Below are 27,265 nucleotides of genomic sequence, written 5' to 3' on the forward strand. Positions count from 1 at the left end.
TCATTCAAACTTTTTATTCACAGGACTTATTTATTCCACATAAGCTAGCAAAGGTTTTGCACTGTGAAGACTTGGGGTTACAAAGGAATATCAAGCACAGGTAGAGCAGCATTTGTCAAGATTAAATTAAATCTTTAGAAAAAAAGATGGCTTTTCGGGAAGGCCTGCAAGGTAGCCCAAAGACTTGTTCAATACATAGTTCTACTTGGCATTTAGGTTTGTACACTTTGATCAGTATAAACAGTTTTATATACCAATAACAGAAATTAGTCATTAGAAGACTTTGATGTGGGTGTTGTAGGCAGAACAGGCCTCACATTATGGTACCATGTGTTGGTGTCAAAGGCTGACTGAGTCCAATGGTGGTGCACAGCCAGCCAGCAAAGTCAACTTCCTCTGCTTCAGAGGTTTTAATGAAAGGATGCACCTGAAGAAAAGGAGAGCTTTTAGATGCATAGAGATAGGGAGTGTAATAAGTGAATATTAAGAGTGCAAATCTTACCATCAACTGTTTCAAGTCTGCTCTCTCTGCTGGGTTTTTAATCAAGCTGGAGTGGAAACAACATCTTAGTGTAGTTCCGTGAAACACCACTAGGTGGCAGAAGATTATGTGCAGTGTAGGTGAGAGAAAACTGTCTTTACCTACCATTTATTAACAAAGTCCTGGAATTCAGAACTAAATACAGCAGGCAGTTTTGGTGGAGGCTGAAATTTAGAGGTTTTTGTAAGTCAAATATTGCGTTAAATTGCTCCTAAAGGCATTAATACACTGTAGCCTAGCATCTATCTGCATCATACCAGCATGTGTAGATAAATCCAGTAAACTCACCTCGTTAACGATGTAATCAAGAAGCTCAAAAATGGCCATCGGAGGTCTGCTGTCTGGGCCGTATGCTGTTAAGGGGGTGCAACCAAAATAATCAGCCCCTTGTAGGTTAGACATTGTGTAATTACTTCAATGACTATGCTGTAACTTATTTAAGCTGTTTCATCAGAGCTTTTCGAAATGATATAAAGCTGCTGTAACTTCAGAAGCTACACTTCAGAGTTACAGCAAGAACCAGAGCCTTCTCAGACTTACAGCTGCCGGGTCGCCCAGGGGGCTGCGGCTTTGGGGAGGAATCACTGGAGGCTGCCTCCCCTTCCACTGGGAAGCCGAAAATCTGTTCGAGCTCCTTAGCATCAGGTGGTGGAATAGGAAAGCGTCCAATGGCCATTTCAACCAGTGACAGACCCATGCTCCAGATGTCCGACTGAACAGAATAGTGGGTGCCTTGTAAGCGCTCGGGCTAAACAACACATAACAGAGGTAGTGTCAGTTATCAGTAGTATAGCTTTTACTTATTTTATTACAATAATAAACCGGCAGGTAAATGACAGCTATGTTAAGTGGCACACGTAAACTTGCAGCCAGATTACTGACGAGTTTTTCCAATTTAACTGACCGACATGTACGACCGAGTGCCCACAAAGGAGTTGGCCATGGAGTCTATAAGCTGTCCGCTCACTCCAAAGTCACACAGCTTGATCTCACCACGGGAATTCACTAGGATGTTAGAAGGCTTGACATCTGAAAGAGGGACACGCAGTGTTTAGGAGAACACAGTGGGCAAGTGTTTCAACAGGCAGCATCAGCACAGAACAAACTGCTGCAGGCATTTTGTGCTGCTTGTGCTGACTCGTTTTACAGTTTCATCCCTACAACAAAGATTTAACTGAGTCTTTAAATTGGGATTGACTGTATTCTAAGTTTGTATTAAAACAAGAGGTAGGTGATCACTGTGTTGCTGTCAGGTCATGCCTCCACTTCTATGTTAGAAAACAAGCTTTTTACACCCAGTATGACCACAATATGACAGAAAGAAATGTTAAAGTGAAAAAAAAATCTGTTCAAATGTAACTATCAGAAAAAACAAGAGCTTTAAACTTCCCCCTCAGACATAACAAAAACCAAATCAGACTTCCATGTAATCATATCTTCACCTCTCTGCTAGTGCCAGACAAATGATTTGATCTAGGCTTTATGTATAGCAAAACTAAGGAAAGGTATTTATGCGTTTAAAGGCCAGGTCAAGAAAATTAAATTATATTTAATTGAAATAGCGACCTCTGTGCATGATCTTGTGCTTCTCCCTCAGGTAGGAAAGACCTTTAATTACCTGCAAAGACAAACATTGCATAACAGCACAGCAAAGGCACAGATAATTTGGTACTGCCAAAGAAGTATAAGAAACTTAGCTCTAGTGTGACGGCCAGAGCATGAAATAAGTGGGAGAGGTGTTAAAGCTACCCACAGCAATGCTGACTTTGCCAAGGATCTGCTCTGGGATCTTGCCTGCTTTCTTCAGTGATTGGTCCAGGGAGCCACCATCCTATGAAAAACAGACGGGGACAAATGGAGAGGATTCAAAATAAAAAATTTGTGAAAAACAACACATTTCATCAAAAATAGCTTGTTCCCATGCCGACCAGGCTGTAAATGGAGGGCAAGAAATACCTAACAACTTTCAGTATAGTCTGTAAAAGAAAGCAAAAACACTACTGGGAAAACACTGGCAAGCATAACATTAATAAACTATACCATATGCTCCATGCAGATGCTGATTTCCCCATCGCTGTAGAAAGCCCCGTAGAAGCCCACAATATATGGGGAGTTGCACTCATGGAGCACCTGCAGCTCCCTAATGATCTGGTTCCTGATGGCTGGTTTAATCTCAAGGTGGATCAGCTGGAACACAGCAGGGCTCATGTTTTTAATTATGCTTCCGTAACACAGAGAAGACAAATGCTAGACAATACAAGCACAGACAAGAACATGCTTTATGACCAAAAATGATCATTAAGGAAAAAGATTTAATATTGAAGCACATCTTGTTTCAGCTGGGGCGATTTTTAACAGCAGCACTTGGGTTTTCGGACGGTCTGCTGTCCCATTAACCCACATTTAAGGCTGTGCACAAACACTGGAGTAATGATGCCTCTTGGACATACTGGAGGAAAAAAAAATAGCTTTCAGACAGCTGTGCTGCAGCTTACCTTCCTTGCCATAATCAGACCCGAGGGTCGGTGGGAAACCTTAAAGACAACTCCTCCGTTGCCGGCACCGAGCTCGCAGATCTTCTCAAAGTCATCGTCCTTCAGCTCTCCCACTTTCTGTTTCTGTGTCAGAAAGGCCTCCAAGCGTTTCCGCTGCTGCTCATCCAACTCGAGCTCCTCTAGTTTTTTCTGCAGTGCCTCCAAGTTTGTTCTTGTTAAGAGTAAAGAAAGACAGAAGACGATGAGAAACGTGAATTATTATTGTATTCAGTTCAGAGACTAAACTGTCAGATCTCCTCTCATTAGATATCAATGACCCGGTGGTCCCACTATTTTCATTCCTCATGCTTTCATCTCACATGATTGGTTTGAGTTCCAAAAGTCTGAATTTGTGAGTCTCCCAAGAAATGTGTGACTAAAAAAGGTGTTTCCGATCCATGGATAACGACTTATGGCAAGTCAAATTTGATTACCAGTCCAAACTTTTAATAGTTAGTGCAACAGAAAAGAGGCAGCAGAGCAGTGTACAAAAACACAAGGCCATAAAAATAAACTTTAATATCCATAAATATTATAAATACAGTATGGTTGCTCCATAGATTGTGTTTCTTCAAGTTAGATATATCTAGATTTCAAACTACCGTTCAAGATTAGTAAGGTTTTTCTCCTTGTCACACTCACTCCCCCACATTCAGCTTGCTGGGATCTGCTCACCACAGATAATCCACATACTCCACATCCAGACCTACTGCATCTATTATGTCATCCTCCGAGATAAGACTGAGCTATGTGTAGTACTCCTGCACATTCCTCAGGAATAATGTTAAACAAAGAGGGAGCCAGCAGAGAGAGCTGGTTGTGTTTTATTATCCCTTTTCAGATCCCAGTGTGAGAAAGCTTTCCTTGAGAAACTAATTGTCTAGTGAACTCTGCTGCCCTTTGACCTCCCACTCAACTGCCTCAAAACACTGTCCACACCGCCACGCACAGCCAGTCTAAGACTTTAAAAAGTATTAGCTGGAAGCTGCTGTGAAGACCACAGAGATGTCCTGTTATTAGTGTCAAACATTTGGCCTGTGAATGTTAAAAATTTGCAATTTAATTGTTTACGCTGTAAATGATTAAAGTATCAAACAAAAGCATGTATGATTCATATGTGCTGCTGTCTTCATTCAGCTAAGAGAAAATCATTTAAATGAATTATTTAATTGCCAGCCTACCAGATTTTCGTGACAATACAACTATGTGGTGATGAGAAGATCTTCATCAGTCTTAGTGGTAATTACGCTTTTTATTCCTCATCTTTTTTTTAAACTAAATAACGACTCACTGGAGAGCAGCTCTTCTCCCTGTACAGCTCCGCACAGCAAAGAGAGGGTTAAGTGGTTTTATTTTTGACAGTAGGCCTGCATATCCATGGAGACGAGGTGCCGAGTTTGAGCTGGCTGTGGGTGGCGTGGGCGTTTTGTCGACAAGAGCTGGAGGTGGAGGAGGATGAGAGGAGGAGAAGCCTGAAACACTCTACACAATGTACGAGGGAGGGACTACAGTAGTGCCACACTGCAGGCCCCCTCCCTTCCAGGTGCAGGAAGAAGTGAGCACGACGCTGGGCTTTTGAGCTCCATCCGCACTAAAGAACAAGGACATCCAGCAGAACTCGAATGTGAGAAGCACAATAACTCTACACCTTGACATCAAGCAAGTTAAAGAAAATGCATTTTTAATAAATGAGAGTCTGAGACACACATTTATCTATCAGGTTTTGGTTCATGGCTTCAGCCAAAGAGGTATTCAGCTACTTATTATTTCAACATGTGTTGCTTAGATTTTTTTTTTTTTTTCAAAGAATAGTTCAACACAGCTCTGGAGAACCAAAATGTTATTAAAAATTGATATGCGATTGAACAGTCTCTTTTAAACTATTATTTGAAAAATGGTTGCTGTTGAAGCTACAGCTGTTTCCATTCTGTATCTCCCCTGAGTGTTTCTCTTTTCTAAGCATTGCATCGTGTGCAGGTACGTTAAGAGACTGCAAAATTACCGGATGTGTAAACATAGGTGCCCTGTAAAGATTACAATTCAAGAAACCTGTAGCACGGATAGCTGAACCTGGTGCGCATTAAATGTAACAAATGGGAGAATTACAGTATTTTTAGTGAGTGTCAATCACTTACTGTTGGAGGAATTAAAACCAGGATGAGTTCCTCAGAAAACCTTTTTTTTTTTTTTTACTGTAATTAAAAACTGAGTACCTGTTGCTCTCTAATAAAAAGCATATAGTAAGCAATATGTTAAATAAATAAATAATAAAAAAGAGCCACAAACTATGGCTGCTGTCAATATTTATCAATAATTTAGTTTCCCAGAACCTTAGAGAGGTTTTCACCTATGTGATGGCAGTAGCTTATCCAAGATGAAGTATAAGGGTCTATCCAAAACAAGCTGTTTGTATTTGTTCTCAGCTCTCCCCTGATAATATTCCATCCTTATGGGCCACTGATTGCAGTTCTCCAATGGCTTGCAGCCATTTCATGCTGAAAAAGCATTTGGCGTGCTGGAATGGCTGTCCTTTTTCACAAGAGTGCAACGGTCTGGTTTCAGTAAGAGGCTCATCGATTGGATTAAGCTCATCCACAACCATTATGCAACATATTTGCTCTCCAGTGTCAGCATCCAATCATCTTGTGTCGTGTTGCAAATTACCCAGAATAATGTGCTAATTTAAATGAGCGCTTTGAAACATGAGCCTTTTCTTCCCCTTCTGTTCAAAACAGCTGGTGGGTTTTCTTACTTACGGCTATAACGCTGATACATTACGAGAATAGATTTCTGGAAATGTCTCTTTCTGACATTTTTAGACCACATGATACACAGTAACTAAATCATAAATGTAAATATTGAAATCAATGACGGTTGAAATTCATTTGGCTGTTTGATTTCAGGGCCATGATATTGTTATGCTCATTTTGGTACAGAGCGGCCAAAGGTGTGCCAAGCAAATATCTCTCACAACATTATAGCAACAGAAGTCTGAACTGTTGCTACAACGCAGAGCGGATCCATCCTTTCATGTTGTTTACACAAAATTCTGCCATCCGAATGTTGCAGCACAAATCGTGACTCATCAGGATCAGGAAACATTTCTCCAATCTTCTTTTGTCCATGCCGAGTGTAGCTTTAATTTCCTGTTCTTAGCTGAGAGGTGTTACCACCCAGTGTGGGCTTCTGCTGTCGCAGGGTTTGATGTGTTGTGTGCTCAGAGATGCTCTTCTGCATACCTGGGTTGTAAAGACTGGTTGAGTTATTTTCTTCTGATATCTAATATTAACAAGGGAGAGTAGATAACTGCTGCTCACTGAATATTTTTCTCTTTTCAAAACCATTCTCTGTAAACTCTATGGATATGGTTGTTGCCAACCCATCTGGCATCAACAACCATGCAACGTTCAAAGTCACTTAAATCACTGTCCACTTTCTGATGCTCAGTTTGAACTTCAGCTTGTACTCTTGCTCATGTCTGCATGCCTAAATGCAATGAGGATTGGCTTATTAGATGTTTGTGTTAACAAGCAGCTGAAATGGTGTATCTAATGCACACTGCAATTATTTCCTAGCATATCTGAATAGATAAACACCCTCGTTTTAGAAACTTTACTTGTGTTACATTTGTCTAGTATTTATATTTATTTGATGATCTGAAACATTTAAGTGTGACAAACTTGTGATATCGGTAACATGAACAACATTTGTTACCACAAACCCACCATCTACCATCACTGGATTGAAACTGGTTTAGCTTTTCCTTAAACCCTCAGCCAGCTGAACTCAAACAGAACTGTGTTTTTATGGAAAAGAGGACTTGAGTAACAGCAGTCACTATATGTCAGCAGTGCCACAGTATAACACCTTCTTACGTGACAGAGGACACAGAAACCCTCATTCAAAAACAAACAAACAAAAAAACCACAGTGATTCAGAATTCCTGATTGTTGCCTCATCCCAACATGTTGCTCTTTAGTCCATTAGATCCCGGCCAGCAGCAGCAGGAATGTGCTCGGCTCTCGCCAAACATTATGTCATCATCAATAGCTCCTAATGAACAAAGTAGAGGCACAGCTCATCTGTTTAACATTGTCAGCAGCCCAATCCAACACGGATTACTTTAAGTTCTGAAAGTTGATCTGTTGTGCTCACTTCAAGCTCCATGTTTTTATGCATTCAGTATTTTTTGTGCTTTTCCTGTCTTACAGACCATCCAAGTCACACATTAGCCACATATTCATACAGCACTTCATGCACATCCATGGCCAGTTTAGAATCACCAATTGATCTTTGGGAAGAGGACCCAAAAGAAATCAAAGCAAGCACAGGGAAAACATTCAAACTCTAAAAAGGAAGGTGCAAGCCAATTGCAAGATTCATGTGCTGCGAGGCTACAGTGCTAACCCCTGTACCCAACGTCATACTTTAACTCTACTACAGCTTTGCACAATTCACTATTCAATATAATCCCCTTTCATCATATACCAGCCCTTCATGCATCTCCTCACTTCATTCACAGTCTAGAAAAAGCCATTTTAGCTCCGGTCCCTTTAAAGCCCCTCTTTCTAAAAGCCCACTTTGTTTTGATTGGCTGTTCTTCTCCTGCTTGATCAGTCATGTAGAGATTCTGAAACCAACATTCAAAACCTACAAAATGTCCACTTTTCACATTCTTGCATACACGTTGGAGCTCAAAATCTGATCCAGAACAGAGCAGACAGCGACAACATCCACAGCAAAACAGATTTCAACAGAGTTACTCAATAAGCATTGGGCTCATTTTGATGTCACAAGAGAGTATAAATGAATAAACAGTTTTCCTTCTTTCTTTCTCTTTTAGCACTCCTTCGCAACTGAGAAAGTATTTGATCAAGCTCTAGAACTTGCAGATAACTCTTAAGTAGAGCACTGAAGAAAAATTTCCAAGTCCAATGGTTCAGAATCTGATGATTCTTGGACCCTTTCTGTGCCCATATAAGGACATTCCTGCCTTACTGACATCAACCAGGCAAAAGGAATGTAAAACAAATGTCTGCAGCAGCCTTAGCTTTAGGTTCACAGGAATTACATGTACATGATTATCAGCTGATATATATTTTAATGGTGAGAAGCTGAGAAGTAGACTTTCCATCTAATGCAAGCTAAAGTCAAACATCTGCCCTTGGCTAAAGCTAAACTGAAGAGGCGGTTCTATTTTTGGTAGCATTTACATGTATCATTTCTTGTATCAATAAACATGAGAACTCAAAAGGTTTTGAATGAATTCTGATCAAACTTTGTAGGGGTGTAGAATGGCGTCATGTTAACAATCCATTCAAGTTTGGCTTACATCCACCAAGGTCTTCAAGGTTGACCAAATCATTTGTTGGGCAAAAACTGACAAAAAGTCTTACAAGTTTTACACTTGTGGCATGTGTGACACGTATTGTCAACATATAGAGTGTATTGTATATACTGTGTAAAGATTTTGAATAGGTCACTTACCGGTATAACCTTTGACCTCTCCAAGGTCAATAGATTAATCCGAAGGTCAAAGTGATACTAGTGATCTGTAGAGCTATTTTTAAAACTATGTTTCTTACTGGTCAAACTTTTATAAAATATATTTCACCTTTCAAGCTATGCTACAAATTCATTTGTAGTGGGAACAGTTAAGAAATGATACTGGTTTATGGGGATCTTAAATACCACATTACAGTTTGTATCCAAATATCATGTCATTGACTTTTGGCCTCACTTTTACATTTCTACTACTCTAATTTGTATCTTACTAAAAGCTTCCTAAAGTATATTTCTTCCTGTTTTTGTTTTTAATTTTTGGTACTAGTGGACACATAAAAAAAAAATCTTTCTTGTTTCTTTAAAATTACCATTACTTAACGCAAAATTTTATTCAAATATGACTCAGTGTCATTTTTTTTGTCTTTAATTCATTGCCAAAGACACAGATGGCCTTCAGATGGGCGCTCTAACAACGAAACAATAATATATTCGGACTCTACAACGCATCAGAAAAGCAGCCATCATAACTGATGACACGTTACGTAATTCTCATCTCAACCGATCCAGCTTGTTGCAGGACTCACTGGGCTTTTCTCTGCAAACTGAGGGCTAGAGGAGGATGTCAAAACAATTTTATGTCTCCATTACTGTGTTTTGTCAAACAGTGGTGGGAGCAGGCCTTTGCAGAACTCCTTCAGCAGACAGAAATATAATTCTGTGTGCTGCCTCACTGGAAAGCTCTATCTCTGACTAATCACACCAAGTGGGCTGTGAGAGTAACACTGAGACCTGTCCATCTATGACACCACAAAGAGGACTTGACAGCCAAAAGTTACATAAATATTATAATGAGAAACACGGTAACAATGATAATTTGTGAAAATGACCTGTGGCATGAGTAAAACGGGAAAATGAATGAAATCACGAGGACTTTGACAGCTATTTAGCGCTTGAAATGATAAAGTGAAATGAGTTTCCAGTTTTTTCCATTTACATCATTAAAAATTAAACTTCTTTAACTGTTTGATAGCTGATTAGTGTGCAACAAATAGTCCAGTTATCATGTAGTCTACTGAATTATGATTTAGTGGCTGTTTTAATAACTGTTCAAGCATTTTTTTTTAGAGCCAAACATTATCAATGTGAGCAACCTCTGTTTATTCCCTGTTTTATTTCAGTGTGAACGGAGTATCTCTGTCTTGGATTGTGCTCAAGAGTAAATCTAAAGAATTATTCAATCAATGCTGTAGCCTATAAAAATGCTACATGCAACCCAAACCACATAAGCTATTTTGAGGAATGGTCAATGGTTAACGTGTCAGTAACTTTTCAGATTTAAAAAAAATATTTCATTTTCTCAGTACAGCAACTCATAACAATGCAAATGATCAATGGTTGCAGTAGAGGACAAGGTTTCAGGAACCCACACAAATACTTGGTGCAGAGTACTCGAGCACACACACGGTATTGGCTGCTGTCATACTGAATCCAACATATATTAGGTTATATATCAGAAAGCAGGTATCTGTGTACTACATTCCCCTATCAGAATATTAGAAGCAGATTAATATTGACACTCACTCTGTGGCTCCGCTGCCGTTGATAGTGTTTCCATCAGGGATGGGGTTGAGTTGGATCGGCTCAGGTTTCCTTCTCTTCTGCATGTTACGTGCAAGAAACAAGCTGGTGTACAAAAAAAAATAACAACAACAACAAATCAGCACACGAGCTGCAGCAGTGTAGACGGAAGCCCGATACAGAAGGGGTATCTGATATTAAGAAGACACTGTTTATCGGCACTGACTGACAGGGAATTAGGCAAGGGTTGTAATGCACTGCAAGGCTGAGCAGCTGATTTCTTCTTAATGGGTGGAGGTGAATGAAACGTCACAAAATATTTTCATTGGTCTTCCGGAAAGCGCGGCTGGGCTTGTTGCAGCTCTCCCTCTGCTGGTGATCGGCGGTATTACCATGCTGTTACCTAAAGTTTCGTTTAAACTTTAAACGAACGGGAAGGCGGTCACTAAAAGAAGCCTATTAGCCAAAACTAGAGTAGCTTTGCATTAAAAAAAAAAAAAAAGATCTTCATTTATAAGAAATGCCGTCACTGACTTCATCCTAAAACAAATCACTTTAGCCTCTTTCTTCGGATTGGCTGCCCCTCCTAAACTGAAAGTTTGAACAACAATTGGGTGGGCCCAGAGCTGAGTGCTTTAAGGGCTTTCCACTCTCACTGACATAAATTATCTGAAACTGAGCACTTAAAGAAGTCTGAAATCTGAGCTTTTGGCTCACAGGGATTACTCATACAGAAACTGACCTCTTTATTCGAAACTTCAACCACATTTAACATGGCCAATGTTAAATATGGAAAAATATGACATAATAATGAAAGAAAATAAGTAAAAAGATAATAGGTCCACTTTTAGGACCATTAGCTCACATCCTTTTAATAATAATAATAATAATAATAATAATAATAATAATAATAATAATAATGATAATAATAATAATAATAATAATAATAATAATGGTAATACCCAGTGATTTTTACTGGGAAATGTAGCCTCTGGATACAGAGGCTCTGACTATCATTGTCCAAAATGGCATAAAAACCTAATAGATTACCATAACATAAACAAGGACTGCTTTCCTCCACAGGGAACCACACAGTCTGCTACTAGAACAAACTCTAACAAGCAAGCAAATGACAATCACCCCACTAAGCAATAAGTATGATGCTTATGAGGGCCCATAAAATGGACTCTCTGAAAACCATCGAAAACCAGCTAGAACTAGAATGGTGACAGAAAAAGTAAAAATATGTGATTGAAGTGTATTTCAAGACCTCATATGACCACTAATGACCTTGCGAACAACAGAAGGGACGTTATTAAAAACGAGGCTGACAGAGACTGAAATTCAAAGGATAAAAGATAAAAACATCTCAAGAGCGGGGAAGAGATGTGAATCACCACGAAAACAATGTTGCAGCATTAAGTGCTGAGGAAAATGAGCACAGCGATGAAGTAAACCAACCAAATGAATCAGACCACCCAAATGCAACACAGTGCTGATGTAAAAGTAGAGGAAATGGTAAACAACATCCAGAGAAAATGGAAGGCTGTAAAAGAAACATTGATGTAAGACCACTATTGCTAAAAATTAAATGTGACAAGCATGTAAAATCAGCATTAACCCTCTCAGGCTCAAATTAAGTTTTTGTTGCTAATGCACAAAAGAATACCTGCAGTGGTACTTCTGAGTAAAAAAACTCATAAAATATGTATGTGGGGTAATCAGGTTGTTAGTTTTTAACTGTTGCAAATCTGCAACGCCTGCTTGAGAGGGTTAAAAATAACTAATAGAGCAATCATGGCTATTAAGAATAGGCTTAATGATAAGCTATCCCTTGCTGAAGTGAACAAATTATTTTATGCCACTGCCTCTGCAGTCAGTGACATCTTAGGCAACAGCAACAACTATCCAAAAAATCCAGAAACTGGGAGACCCTGGGGAATGATGGCGTAACAAGCTTCTGGCTAATACAACAGCACTACATGAAAACCTGACACGATCATAGAAAACCATGAAGAATGGCCTCCTTATTGTTAGTGCCCAACTAATGCAGTCGACTAACAAGTGGTACTACTTAATCCTACACTGTGTAAGACTTTAAATTTAATACCAATAGCCAGATCCTACAAGAATCTGGTGGACAACAACTTGCTAGCACTAAAACAAAAATACTGTAGTTATGTAGGAGTTATGTAGATCAACTACTTATGAATAAAGCCATAATGAAGGCGATTAAGACTGGGAAAAGAAATAATCTTACTCCTTTTGGTTGACCAAAAGGAAGTATTCAACTCTGTTAAAAAAAAAGAACATTTCAGGGAAAAATAAAATACAATGGGAAGTTTAGTTGGTGATTCTTCCTTAATTGGCTGTTCGAGTCACAGTGAATCTGTGTCTATGTGTTACCATTGCAATAGACTGGCAACCTGTTTAGGGTGTACCACAACTTACTCCCACTGACAGCTGTATTCGGCTCCAGTCTCCCTGTGACCCTGAATATGATGAGATGGATCGAAGGATAGAAAAGATGTTCTGTACTCTCGAAAGACATTAGATGGAAGAGGCCTTACTCAGATTGTGAGCACATACAAAATAACAAAACAAGAACATTGGACACATACCTCAAACATAAAGAAGACAATCTCCTTACCAAAGCTAAAGATAGTGAAAGAACTAAAAAAAACCCCAAGAAAAATCATTCTCACTGCACTAATGAAGCTGTTATATTCAAAAGAGAGCTCAATATGCCAAAGATACAGCTAAAATGAGCCAACCACCAGCTAAGCGGAAATGGCAGGCAAACATCAAACCCTATAACAATGAAAGAGAAAATGGGAAGAAAATGCTCCGGACAGTATTTGAAATGAATAAATGGCAGAGATGTGGACCAAACAAGCTGCTGGCTTAAAACAGCAGGCCTACAGTCAGAAACTGAAGGGCTCATTATTGCTGCTCAAGATCAATGCACTAAGACCAACTGCTACTGAAAAGATGAGGCTGAGCTGAATTAAACTGAAACAAGCTCTTGAAACATGACATCAATTCAATGGCCTTGACAAATGTGACAACTTTTAAAAAGTGGAAATTAACAAACACTAAATATGTGGCCAATAAGAAGAGACAACAGAACATCTAGTGTCTGGCTGCTCTGAATGAACTCAAACAGAATAAATAGACTTTTATATCTTTCTATCTTAGATCTGTCAAAAAACCTGATAAACAAATCAAGACCAACATGACTTAGTAAATTAGTTAGTTAGTTGTCTCCTCATCATCCTCCCCTCACAACAGATAACTGCCCCACCCTGAGACTGGTTCTATTGGAGGTTGGCCCCTAGGCAGTGCTCACATAATGAGGACTTTATCCATTAAGATGGCATTGGTAGTTCGGTTCAAGGAATAAGCTTGGCCTCATGCGTGAACAGAGCAGGACTTTAAGAATGATAATCTCTGGAGAGATCTGAAAATGGCAGTGCACCATTGCTCCCCATCCAACCTGCTGCAGCTTGTGAAGCTTTGCAAAGAAGATTGAGAGAAACCACCCAAATATAGGTGTGCCAAGCTTGTAGCATCCTACACAAAAATACTTGAGGCTCTAATTGCTGCCGAAGACAATTCAAGAAAATACTGAGAAAAGGCTATTTTGAGTGAAAAATGAATTAATCAAGTGATGACATGACAAAATGTGAAACAAGTGAGGCTCTAACTGAGTTAGGACCTTACTCCATTTTGGGTGGAAAAGTATATGTTACTTTATGCAGTTTAGTCCTTGATCGCAGGCAAGTTCATAAGGTAAAGAAGTCACAAACTGAATGAATGAGCAGGAATTTGGAAAAAATAAAGTTCTGCCAGACAAATGTGTGTTTTTCATTTCGCTGCTTGACCAGTTTTAAATTTTCATATTAAATATCAGTGAGTCTAACATTCTTGAACTAATCATTTGAGAGGTTAACCGAGAAAAATCTGACATGTGAAATCAGGAAGTAATTGCCCCAACATAGATCCCAAGCAAAAATGGTAAAAAACAAACAAACAAACTGGTTTATTATTATTATAAGTAAAAAGTATGTTGTTAAATAAACATAGATGAGTTAAAAGGATCATGTGAAATTGGAAAGACTCAAGTGGATAAATGTATGTAGCCACTTTCTACCACTGCAAATTACAGGTTTTATATCAGCTGTTTTTTAAACTCAAACAGGATTAGGTTGAGGCCACAAAAGTAGCTATAAGAAAATAAAAGGATTCAGTAATTTTCCACCACAAGGTTATTCCGGCAATTCAAGGACATCTTTGAAACATCTTGTATAATTGTTTGAGGAGACTTGATGTTTGTCAGAATTTTGTGGGCCCATGTGTAAGGGACACCTCGTGAATTGTGTTAGAGCAAGCAGTTGCTTTTCTAAGTAATAGCGAGTTTCCATTTAATGGGGAAATCTAATAACATGGTGACTTATTTGTTCAGAGTTTGCATTTTTAACAGATAATATAATTAGGGAAGACGTATTTAATTTGCACTCAGCTGGGTGCACCTGGATTTAATGACAGGTACATCTATTACAATATAACACAGCAGCTCTGCTTACAGGTTTTGATGGCATCATCAGAAATTTCTGTGATAAATACATCGCTGTGATCTTACTTTGCAAGATATCATTTGTGCCATTAACATATTTATAAAGAGATATTTTTTATTTAAACAGAAATGTAGGCATTAATATAGACACTACTAAAAATAATACCAACAATAATGACACTCAATCATCAGTATAAGGCAAAGTTGGTTAACAGACATCAGTCTGTCCAGTTATGAAGTTTCACTTTTACAGTTTGAAGAATGTGGAGGAAAGGCAAGGCCAGCTGGACACGGCCATCGAACACGGCCAATAGCAGGGCAAGTATCCACTCCTTTGTGCAAGGAGAAACTGAAGGATCACGATCAGACCCCTACAAAATGACCTCCAGCAGTTCCCTTAATTTTTTTGAACAGTGTATATTAGAAGCTCCTCTGAGTATAATGCAGCCCATTTTAACGGCGCCATAACTCGAAATCATTCGATGCAATTAACATCTCTGTCACAGAGTCAGTGATGAAAGAAACAGTCGCCACCAAGTCTATATCTAATTAACATGAATCGTGATTGATCTACAAAAAGTTGTGTTAAATATGTTTCCTCATTATAAAATAATAGCAAAGGATTTTTTTTAGGATCAATAAGGAAAAAGCCAGAAACTGCATGTTGTAGTGCAAACGACGAAATAAAGCGGTGCAAAAGAAATGAAAAGTACCCAGCCCTCTTTACTTCAAGATATTTTATCCCTTATGTTGTTATCATTATTTTGAGTTATTTTAAAATACTATTAATTTAAAAATATTTCAAAATACCAATGATACACATGACCTTCATCATGCTTAAATGGTTTCTATTCTTTTATTCTATAGGTGTTAGGTATTTACATTAAATGCCAGCTCAGTATATATGTATATATGTATATATATGTGTATGTATATATATGTATGTATGTATATATATATATATATATATATATATATATATATATATATATATATATATATATATATATATATATATATATATATATATATATATATATATATGTATATGTGTATGTATATATATGTATGTATGTATATATATATGTGTATATATATATATATATATAGGGTGCAAGATGCTAGCAGGCAAGGCATACATGGAACGCCATAACCAAGTGGCCGGCATAGTGTACAGGAACATCTGTGCAGAGTATAACCTGGAAGTCCCGAGGTCAAAATGGGAGATGCCCCCAAGGGTGGTGGAGAATGACCGAGCTAAGATCCTGTGGGACTTCCAGATACAGACGGACAAAATGGTGGTGGCTAACCAACCGGACATAGTGGTGGTAGACAAACAGAAGAAGACGGCCGTAGTGATCGATGTAGCGGTTCCGAATGACAGCAATATCAGGAAGAAGGAACACGAGAAGCTGGAGAAATACCAAGGGCTCAGAGAAGAGCTCGAGAGGATGTGGAGGGTGAAGGTAAGGGTGGTCCCTGTGGTAATCGGAGCACTAGGTGCGGTGACTCCCAAGCTAGGCGAGTGGCTCCAGCAGATCCCGGGAATAACATCGGAGATCTCTGTCCAGAAGAGCGCAGTCCTGGGAACAGCTAAGATACTGCGCAGGACCCTCAAGCTCCCAGGCCTCTGGTAGAGGACCCGAGCTTGAAGGATAAACCGCCCGCAGGGGCGTGCTGGGTGTTTTATATATATATATATATATATATATATATATATATATATATATATATATATATATATATATATATATATATATATATATATAAACCTGAAGAATAAAGCAAGAGAATCTGATAAAATTACCATTCTGGCAGTTGCTTGTTATTAATATTTTAATATAGGAAACTCATAGGAACAATCTCAAAAGCCATTTGTGATTAATTCGCTGTCAAACTATAGTTTTGATATAATGTAGTATTACAGTGGTAATTAAACATATACCAGTTAAGTTAAACCTGGCAAACAAAGCAATGACAAGGCTTATTTATAGTGTTTTTCCTCTTTTTTCTCTTCCTCCCACATTACTTTAAAACTGCGACATCTTCAGATGAGTTGACTTGTAAATAACCCAGTCATCTCATTTGAAGATGGTGTTTTAAAATCATTTTACTATTTTAGGTCATAGCCTCTCAGAAAGGCAGTGAAATTTTCTGTTCGTGCTCTGCTCCTGTTTTATTTATTTCAGACCAAAATCGCCAAGGATTCTGTTTCTGATTTCATCCACAGCAATACCCTCCCCTCTTTAATACTTCCCTTTGTACATTTGCTATCTTTTATTATTGTTGACACCCGCTGTGGCTGTTTAGAAGCTGCTGATTCTTTTCATACTGTACAAGAGGGTGGATTTTTACAGAGGCTCAGACTTATGTCTTTTCTTTCTCCACTAACGCTGCCACCATCTGAATGTTCTTTTGCCCCTATGTTGTAAAATAAATCTGTGTCCGGTGGATTTTAAATAAGACGAAGCTCATTTATTAACCATAACATGTTGTAGTATTTGAGAGGGGATAAAAGAATGGTAAAATTATAATTTCAAAAAACATACTTATTTATTCATCAATTATCAACATTTTGAAATTTTGTCTATTTGTATAAATGTGGTTTTTAACCTGGAAGGGGGCCTGAGGGTTGTGGAGACGGTTATAATGTTAAACTCATTTGGAGCATGCTTCTGACTAATAACAGTACTGAACACCCAGTTTTGGTTATTCTTTCTGCGCCGCTTTCTCCTCTCTCCCCCTCTGCAGGGCAGAGAACTGCTCTTTCCCAAAATGTAATCTGTACTTACCTCCCTCTATCCTTTAAGTATTTACCTTAAAGTGATATAAGCTGCAAAAAATGGCATTTGCATTTTCTCGTCATAAAGAAGGCTGATCTTCACAATGATTGTATAAACACATTAACATTTCAGAGGACAGACTCATGTTGCATTAATGATGGGGTTTTGTGTGTGTGTATGTGTGGGATGTTTTTTTTTTTGTTATCATATTTGCAGCAAACTGTGTCCTCTAGTAAAGGACCCAGTAGCCTACAAGCATTTTGTCAAACAACTGTTAAACAAGAGCAGACTATAAAAAAGCAGAGATTTAATCCTCTGTCTACTTTTTACGCACTCCCAAGTTTTGTTCACTATTTTTTTTTTTAACATAAAGCAATGGAGATAGAAACAGTAAGAAAAAGGGGAAAAACATCATCACAAAAGTTGTTGAGAAGGACATGAAACATACACCCATTACATATTTAAAATTCTTTCTTAAATACTTTGAGGGTAGTGCTCCTAACCACCAGAGAGTCCACAGCAGCGATGGAAGGAGGAGGATGGAGAAGACAATGATTAAGTCAAAAAAGGCTTGCTTCCTGAATTAAAATCGCTGACTAAACTACTCTTCCCAGCTGGAGATGGGACGCTTTGAATAATTTTCATCCCTAAAAAGGAGTCATTCAACTAAATTTTTTTGTTTTGTTGGGGAAAACTGCTCAGCTCAAACTGTTTGATCTCTGTGTAAAAAAATATACTAGGTCTACCAAAGAGTAGATTCACCTGACATTCTCTACCCTAATGATGTATTAGCTGTCAGCCTAAATGTAGCGTGTAGATTAGACATCAAGCAGAACTTTAAATCGACTCCCATTTTTACAATTTACCCTGAAGTCTCTACACATCGTCCTGACGGACACAAGGCCAGTGAGCCGTGCCTGTTTTACCAAAAGCATCTTGCTGCCATAATCAGCTTTTTCTTCATAAACCAGGACTGACAGAGAGGAAAGATTGGCCCATAGACAGGAAATCTGAGAATTGTAAGTTTCATTTGACAAACTGCGCTGTGGGCACTTGAGCATAACAGACCTTTCTAGAGTGTTGGTATCTAATGTGGACCATAAAACATCTACAGCAGTGTTTTTCCATTCTGAGGGGTTGGAACGCCTCACATATAGTCACAGAACCATAATTAGGATGACAAGAACAACATTATGCTTATTTTGGGGCTGTTTGGGGAACCTCCGATCTAAAGAACGACCGTTGTTTTTGCACACTGTGCCAGTGAGATTGAAGGCGATCATATTTCATAAAATGAAAGAAAAAAAATATAATTATTTCTAATACTAATCGTACATAAAATCATGTGGAAAAAGTAACTACATCACTACTAAATTGTTGCCTCTCTTTGAAAGGAGACACTAACCCTAAGCTTCTTCAATACGCTGCTTACAAATAAAGATGGAAGAACACTTAAAGTGAAACATTGCTATTCAATAAAAATATCAGTACATGTAATGGAAAAAGTAAGTAGACTTGCATCAAACACTTTTCGTATATTTAATTTCTTGTGGGCACTTTGCATAATTTCTCCAAAGTCTCAGATATTGGGCTGCCAAGGTTTTTGACTATTCTCCATGTAAAAATCCTTCAGATGCCAGGGTGAGTGTTTTCTTGCTTGTATGGACTGTTTCAAATGTTCCCCACAACATTTCAATAGGATTCAAATGTGAGCTTTGACAAGACCATTCAATAACTCGCTCTTTATTTGTTTATAAGGCATTCCTTCGTGGAATTTCGAATGTGCTCCGAATCAATAATCAATTGAAAGGTCCACTTCTGATTCAAGATAGCAAACATCAAGCAATCCCAAAAGATAACATTTCAATTTTTTGTTTTTCTTGTCTTTTCTTTTTCATTTGAAAGTGTTTTTTTGTTTGTCTGTATTACCTTTATCTGCAGGTGCCCAAAGACATTCGAATACATGACTGTAGTAGGTGCCGAGTTATCTAACACTCCAATCTTTTGCAGTGCTGGTAACTTATTTTTTTATTTGTCTTTGATTGCATTTAACGCCTCCTCTCAAAAAGTCGTTTCACCTGTTTTTTGGTTTTGTTCTTTTTTTTTTACATGTCATGGATGTTTGACTTTCACTGTTCTGAATGGAGTATGTGTGCAGTTTGACACAGAAGTTCTTTTCATCTTCATCTACTGAAAGAGGAAAGTTTCTCACCTCCATTCAGAGGTTAAGACATGTACGTGTGATGTGCAAACATGAAATCTCCAGTGCACCTGCATTAAAATAGGATTTTCTAAGGCGGGACGCATCTTATGTGTGACAGGAAAAGCAGAATTTGAACATCTGAATATTCATAGATTCTATATTTTCGAAGACACGTACTGAAGATAGAGAAAATCAACTAAATAATTGAACTTTTTGTCAAAAAACACATAGGAGACAAATTATCATTCAAAGCAGAGAATATGTATATATATCTTCAAATGTCCAGAGGGCAGGAAGTACTTAAAATGAAAAGTGTTGAAAATGTGATCTGTGGATAATCCTGAATAACGGGGACGTTAATTCTGGAGGAACTGGGGGGTTATCCAACCTCGTAAATATTAAATGAACTGTGTTGCTTGATACATTGAGAAACACCATGAAACAAGAAAGATGGTGGTCAAATTTACCTGAAATTTATTCGTCTGTTGTTGTTAGTTTTAGTATTTTTAATGAGCAGGTTTGTTTTACTGAGAGGCTGAAAAACAAAAAATGTCATTGGGCATGTTGTACCTAAAGGAAGTCAGGAATCACTTCTGAGCAAACAGTGTGGGTAATAAAAAAAAGATAAAAAGATATATATACAGTCTTCTAGCCACTATGACAGCTGGGACTGGCTCCAGCCCCCCGCGACCCTGAATTGGATAAGCAGTTAAGAAAATAGATAGATAGATGGATCTGTATATATAGTCTATCACAAAGCCGGCCTACCGCCCTGATATGGTCAAAACAAGTCCGCTCTTTTCTCCACTTTCCAGACACTGCTGTGCCATCAGGAGACAACAGATGAGACATAAAAGAAACAAGCTCAGATGGGCTGATTGAGGATGAGCAGTAGTGTTGGAAAACCAGAATACACTATGTCTTGTTTGATGCTGTGGATTTGTTGCCTCATCCACCACTACTTTGGTCAGGGAGTTGGGGATTTGTGGTCTGGGATTGCAGCAGGCCACAAAGGCAGCTTCTGAAGCAGCCGATAACAGCCGCCAGTTGCTCCTGCTGAGAAAAAAGGCCAAAAGTTTGAGTCCCAAACATGCAAATCTGTCCAATGACTAATACAGAAAAACAATGACAGGATGGGACAGCTGTGGCAGGACAAGTGGGTACTCATGCACTGTTTTCTATTTCTGGATTAACATAAATAAGGATCATTTATTTGATGGTTGAATTGCATGCAAAAGGTTTGAAATTCCCACTTCAGTACACTTAATGTAATTGCCTACATTGCACAGACTTTCAAGTGCCGAGCCTTCTAGTTTTTTGTCTTTTTTCTTTGTTTCCTTCACCTTGAGTGTCTCCCTCTGGACAGGAAGCAGTGTTCCTTAATTTAAATTTTATAAACGTAGTGTATGATTTCTTGACTCGAGTATCAATGCGAGGAGGCCAATTTTCTTAATCTCAAAATGTTTTATAAGAAGTTTTCTATGAATGTGGCAAGAAGAAGCAAACAAGAAATAAAAGAAGAATAAAGCGATTCAATTCACGATCAACTTCTTCCAAAGAATAATTAACTTTAAGAGCCTTAAGTAGAGTGATAGATTATCATGTTATATAAAGAAAGTTTTACCCCTTAGCCAGTGGCAGTGGGAAGGTGGAGCAGTGCCCTTCTGTTTGATTATGATAAGTCAGCAAGCAATAATACAGAGGCAAAAGCAGTTCTAACATTGGGCAGATGTGGTTCATCTGGAGCAAAGCCAACAGCAAAACACAGAGGACTGCATATGTGACCGAGAACATAAAAATATGAAAACAAAAGTCCAGCACTCAGCTTAACTCAGCAAGAATAAGTAAAAGGCTACACACACACACACACACACACACACACACACACACACACACACACACACACACACACACACACACACACACACACACACACACACACACACAGACCACACGGTGCTCTGCTGGGGCTTGAGTTTAGTGCAGCTGCATGGAATACATGCTGGGCTATATGCACCATTTCTACTTCACTACAAATATGAAGACACAAAAGAAATCTTTTTGTATCAACTAACAACCAAAACCAGAAAAAGATTTAAAATACCAATATTGCTAAAAACAATAAGAAACCATAGAAGTACAGACAAGTTGTAGAGTTCATTATTTACACAGCTTCTCAAATGTGATAATTTGTGGATTTTCTGTCCTAAATTATAACTATAATATAATAAAAAGTATAAGGATTTGTGAGGTTGTACCTCTACTTGGCAACAGCAATTATTTCAACTTTAATTTTGAGCAATTTGAAAATAATCACATTCATATAATCAGCAGTTAAGACAACAGCAGCAGTTAGCCTTGCCTCAATTAAATAGGACAGTGAGATGATGATGTTTTCTCATGAATGCATTACAAAAAAGAAATCAGATTATACAACAGCTGCATAATGCATACTTAAAGTAATTTATGCTGTGGCATTGGTACATTTGGACACTTTTTTTTACACATCTGTTGCAGTTGTGCTGGGGAGCATGCAGTAGGGCTCTGATGGACAGACAAAGCCAAGGTAAAAAACGCCTCCAACGTTCTATCTTACAAGCCAGAGTGTACTCTTACTGGCTGGTTGGCATGCAGGCAAACACACGTGTGCTAGGCAATGGAAACAAAACAAGAATCGGCAACAAAAGTGAGCGACAGGACATGTCATGTTTTGCTTTTCAGTCTTGTCACATTTCTTCAACACATTCTGCATTGAGTTTCACCTGAAGGATAAAGCTGTTGCTCCACAATATGTCTGTCATACATTTTTCATCAATAAGTCCCAAGAAAAGACCAAAACTGACAAAATGTTTCTTCATCTATCAATTCTTTCCCACATCCTCACAATGTAATGTCTCTGCCAACCCACTTGTTCCTGCTGAAAAAATATATTTGAGCATTTTTCTTTAAGAAAACCAACAAAAACAACACAATGATTGCACTGTGACTAATGTACATTTGTTCATCTCATGAGTATTCATGTCAGGCATGTGAGTGTTTAAGTTAGATGGACTCAATAAAGTGCTATAAGTCACATTATGACAAACTTTGGCACATTTATGTGTTTTTAGAAGTCTTTTTTAAACTTTGTTGCTAATAAAAGTATCAAGAGACTCATATTTAAAATGACAGCCATTATTTTTCAGTTTAAAAAAATGCACAGCTTCTTTAAACAGTCTCCCTCCTCTTAACACCTTCTAATTTCCCACTAAGCGGCACATCTCTTTAAACATCAAACTAAGAACCAGATCCAGGGTTTGGTTTGCAAATCTTCCATGTGAAAAAAATCCTTGGAAACATCAGGACTGCAAAGCGAGAAGTCGCTGTAAAAACTTAGCAATATTCCTTAAATCTGTCACACGCAGATGAGGATTTGTTAGTAAAGGTGGATTATGAACAATCATTTGAATATTTAAAGAGAAGGGGAAAAAAATTCAGTCTTAAGTAACTTGTTTTTCCCCCCCTCTTTTTTCCCTCTCTGGTTCACAGGAGAACTAAAGTGTGCATCCTTTCAGAAATAGGATCTAATTATAATAATTATGCTGTTCCAGGCAATTTGCTTCTTTCACCACATACAATTTTAAATGTTGCATCCATGTATAGAAGTAGCTTAGATGAAAGATGCTTTGCAGAATGAGAAAAAAAGACTTTTAAGAAATCTGAAAGAGATCCTACAGGTTGTAGGCTGTAACTGCTGAGGTTAGAGGGGAGATGTTTCCCAGGTTGCTCTAATAATATTGTGGAATCATCCTCTCTGTAAGAACAAGCAAGTGTGTGTTTATGTGCGGAGAGGTGTACGGCAGGGTGATGGGGACTAGGTGGGTAGGGAGGAGGGCAGCATCAGCATCAGCGCCCATGACGTCACCAGAGTTTAAAGTGGGCCGCGCTTCACCCCGTGGAGGGGAGAGAGGAGAGGGAGGAAGCGGCGGCGGTTCCTTGCACCTGTCTCGTGCGCGTCGCCGAGTGTGAAAAAGCCCTGCGCTGACACAACTCCACAAAGTACCTGCTCTCACCGATCCTGCCCGAATGTTCACTTTCTGCTTTAACTAAATATGGAAGAGCTCGTTGCACGGTGGACCCTGTCAATTCTTTCGCCTTGAGGTCGATAACTTTCCAATTCAGCTTTCCGCGAACGGTGAGTCAAATGCTTCCTCCCCCCGACAAATCGGGCTCGATTTGTAAATGATGCTGCAGCAGCCGTGTCATCGGCACGCGCAGCATGTGTGGCGATAAATATGTTTCCAGATGTTTGTTAAAGCAGATTTTTTTTATTTTAAGAGAGAGAGAGAGAGAGAGAGAGAGAGAAATACATTATTGTGTATTTTTGTTTTAACTGCTGGAGTGGCTCCGCAGTAACTTGCAGTCTGAGCGCGCTGCTGTTGGTTGCTGTGACAAATTGTGCTTTCCATTTAATTAGGCTATTGGCGAGTATATCCCACGGAAATGTGCGCGCTGTGCCAAAGAAAAGGGCTGTATCATCCCGGAGAGTTTTCTAATCTGCTGCAGTCGCGAAGCCGAGTGTTTTTCTTTTATCCCATATATATTTTTGTATGCCAATGTACTCTGCCTTTTCAAACTAGTCTATTACTTTTGAAGATTGTCATTTTTAAAAGCTGTAAAGCTTTGAATGCTAATGATTTAGATTTTCTTTCCTTTTATTTGAACTGCTGCAGTTTATGCATTGTTGTGATGCTTTTTTGCCTTGCCTGGAGTTAGTTTGGTTGGTTGTGTGCTGAATGTGATCTTTCATTCCCTGGTTCCTTATAAATATTACACATTTAATATGAACACTAGTGTAAGTGGCCCCTGTGTAACTGCGATGTCACGACGTCGTTTTTTAAGCTTAAGAGACATTCATAGAACCAGGATTTGAGATAATGGTCTGTCCTTCAAACTCAAGGATTAAGACTGAAGAACATTTTGGATGCACAGAATAGAAATGACATGCGGCATGTTATGTCATTTTTTAACCACTAGATGACAACAAAGTGCAACGTAAAGCATCTGATTAAACTTGCATTAGCCTGTTAGTCAATGAGCAGATCTGCACCATGGTTTAATCATGAAATCATTACTGCTGCTGATTTCCTTTGTGGGAGAATAAACAAAACCAAGAAACCCGTCTCTAAAACATACAGTTTTGATGATATCACTATCAGTTACACAACGCACAGACACACACACAAAGAAATACGCACACTGTAGCTGTTGCTTTGCCCTGCTGGCGCTGCATACATTGTTCCACATACTCAGCATGGGTTCTCTGCATTATAGCAATTTGTCATAAAGTCATTTATCAGGGATGCACCGTGACACTACAGCAGTGAAGGTTTAGTTTTTGAGTGAGACTTGGACACTTGGTGTGTGCTGTTGTGTTTCCAGAAACTCTGGCTTGTTCATTGTAACCCCTTTCAAGACTCCACTTGATATTCACAGCTTCATTTCTGAGTATTCAAGGGCTACACAATTAGTTAAATCACACCGCAATTTTAATGTTCTGTGTTCATTTCGTTTTTTTGTTCTCCAGTTAACTGGAGCACATCAATAATTCACAGTGTCCTAACTCATGTTTAACAAATACTGCCTTTATATTTAGATCATCTGTTCCTTTGTCAAATCAGCTGTTATTCTGGACCACCATGACCTGTCAAAATATTAGAAAGCGTGGGCAAATATTGCTCCCATTTTCCTTTCTTTATGCCCACAGTTCAGCTTTAGGCTGTCAAACAAGTTGACAAAATCACCATATTCCTTTTTCATACCTGCCTATTGTCCCGTGAAAATGGAGTATCTTCAAATGTCAGGCCTTTCACAAATATAAAAAATGACCTTGTGTTCGGCTTTGTGTCAATAAATCATGTAAACACTGAATGGATAATAGCTTTTTAAGTGTTTATTTAGTTAAAGAATCCTTCACTTTGTCTGACAGGTTAGGGAATCATTTCATCTAACAATCACATTTACATTTTTCTTGCTAATATTACTGTGAATAACAATACCTAACTGTAATAATTTTTTTTAGTCTTTTGTAGATAATTAGTAAAAGAAAAACAGTCATTGTCTTTTAGTAGTTCACTCAATCTGTCAGGGCATAGCAAGTGCTTGGAAAATGGGAGAGAAGGGGTATATATATATATATATATATATATATATATATATATATATATATATAAACATTGATATCCAGAGTTAGGGCTGGTTAAAGCTGTGATTTTAAGCAACACTTTCCTCTAATGAGGGGTCATGGAGCCAGAAACCAAAGTAATACTCTGTTCAGCTTCAGTGGTTTCAGCTCTCAGTGGAGCCAAGGACGACATTTGCCGCTCAGACACCGTAAATTCTGATGTTGTTTACTGAACAGATGCATATTTGTCTTATTTTGGGGGCTCACTTAAAGGATCACTGTGTCCGGGGCACCTAAGTGCCTCGTGCATTCGGTGGAGGTCATTTTTTTGCAGGCATTTTACAGTCTAGTAAACCCTTTCAACTGGAAATCCCGATGTTTGGCTCAATCAATATGTTTAATTAGGGCTGATTAATGAAAGCAGATAGCTGTGGAAGGCTGACCAATTTCTCTCATCTCAAGAAAAAAGAAAAAATTCATTCCATGGTGGTAATGTGATTTTTATGTAGCAACTCACAGTATTCATTAAACCGAAATTGTAGGGATTAAGTATACATGTATAGTTTACATTTCCGTTTCTATAGATGACCTAACAATTTTTTTCAGTAACTACATTTAAGATTTGACCAGCTGGGGGTTGAAACTCACACAGGCTCAATATAATCTCTTAAACACATGTGAATTAAGGGATTTGAAAACACTGCTTCGTGCATATGTTTAGAAATAGTTTTCCCCGCAGGCGTAGACATAGACTGTTGGCAGTGTGAAATCTCTCCATTAGTGTATTGGGATTTGCAGAACTACAACTGCTGTGTACTGTTTGGGGGTTGGGTCTGGTTCAAAAGGGCAAATCCTAAAAAGTCGTCTCAGTCTTATAAATCTGACACTGATTTTGAAAACTGCATGTGGACACCTCAGCATAGTGCTGTGTTTCAGGGCTTAGTTTCTTTTCGAATTTGCTGTAATGAACACTGTTTTCTGTCAGTCCCTCAGAAGTAACAGCTAGTATGACCTTTATTCTGCAAATTAAGCCGTTTTTGCTTTGCAATGACTGATAGATCTTATTATTTCAGCAAAAGTGCATTGAGCATTGAGCAAATACCCTGGAGCCATAGCAACTGCATTAACAAAAGTTAATGAAATATATGGAGGCAGGACCTAGACTTTGCTTTACTTTTGAAAGCTGTGGCATTTACATTTTGCGTTGAGTAGAGGGAGTGAAAACGGTTTATCCCTCAGCGTACACCCACAACCTACCTCGTCTGTAGACATAAATTTGCAGTAGCCAATATTGTAGCGTTACCAGTAAAAATAGACACGTTTGTTACAGGTGATTTTATTTATTTATTTATTTTTTGTTCAAGAGCATTTGGCTTTTCTTG

The 27,265-nt window shown here is 38.4% G+C and overlaps 2 protein-coding genes across 2 annotated transcripts in view; one reads left to right on the top strand and one right to left on the bottom strand.

The window, feature by feature from the left end:
* Positions 1-4: 4 nt before the first annotated feature.
* On the bottom strand, positions 5-10,446 carry map2k1 (mitogen-activated protein kinase kinase 1). The gene is made up of 11 exons (XM_080874439.1): positions 10,162-10,446; positions 3,037-3,247; positions 2,582-2,728; positions 2,295-2,372; positions 2,108-2,159; positions 1,446-1,570; positions 1,082-1,289; positions 830-894; positions 647-705; positions 503-548; positions 5-427 (listed from the first exon to the last, which is right to left on the bottom strand). Exons 1-11 carry the CDS (start codon positions 10,242-10,244, stop codon positions 314-316), a joined length of 1,188 nt encoding a protein of 395 aa, XP_080730565.1. The 5' UTR covers positions 10,245-10,446; the 3' UTR covers positions 5-313.
* Positions 10,447-23,692: 13,246 nt separating this feature from the next.
* The window catches only part of megf11 (multiple EGF-like-domains 11), an 86,115-nt gene continuing 82,542 nt past the window's right edge, over positions 23,693-27,265 (top strand). Inside the window, exon 1 of the mRNA XM_080867127.1 lies at positions 23,693-23,894. The gene's annotated coding sequence lies outside the window, so the exon portion shown is untranslated. The remainder of the gene's footprint in view (positions 23,895-27,265) is intronic.

This window comes from Rhamphochromis sp. 'chilingali' (genome assembly GCF_963969265.1).
Source record: "Rhamphochromis sp. 'chilingali' genome assembly, chromosome: 2".
NCBI classification, from domain to species: Eukaryota; Metazoa; Chordata; class Actinopteri; order Cichliformes; family Cichlidae; genus Rhamphochromis; species Rhamphochromis sp. 'chilingali'.

Excerpts from the sequence above, each read along its gene's own strand:
- map2k1 (XM_080874439.1), bottom strand. The coding sequence starts at position 10,244 with ATGCAGAAGAGAAGGAAACCTGAGCCGATCCAACTCAACCCCATCCCT. Across the intron at positions 2,160-2,294 it reads TTGGCAAAGTCAGCATTGCT|GTAATTAAAGGTCTTTCCTA; the intron begins GTGGGTAGCTTT and ends TTGTCTTTGCAG. Across the intron at positions 1,290-1,445 it reads GCACTCGGTCGTACATGTCG|CCCGAGCGCTTACAAGGCAC; the intron begins GTCAGTTAAATT and ends TGTGTTGTTTAG.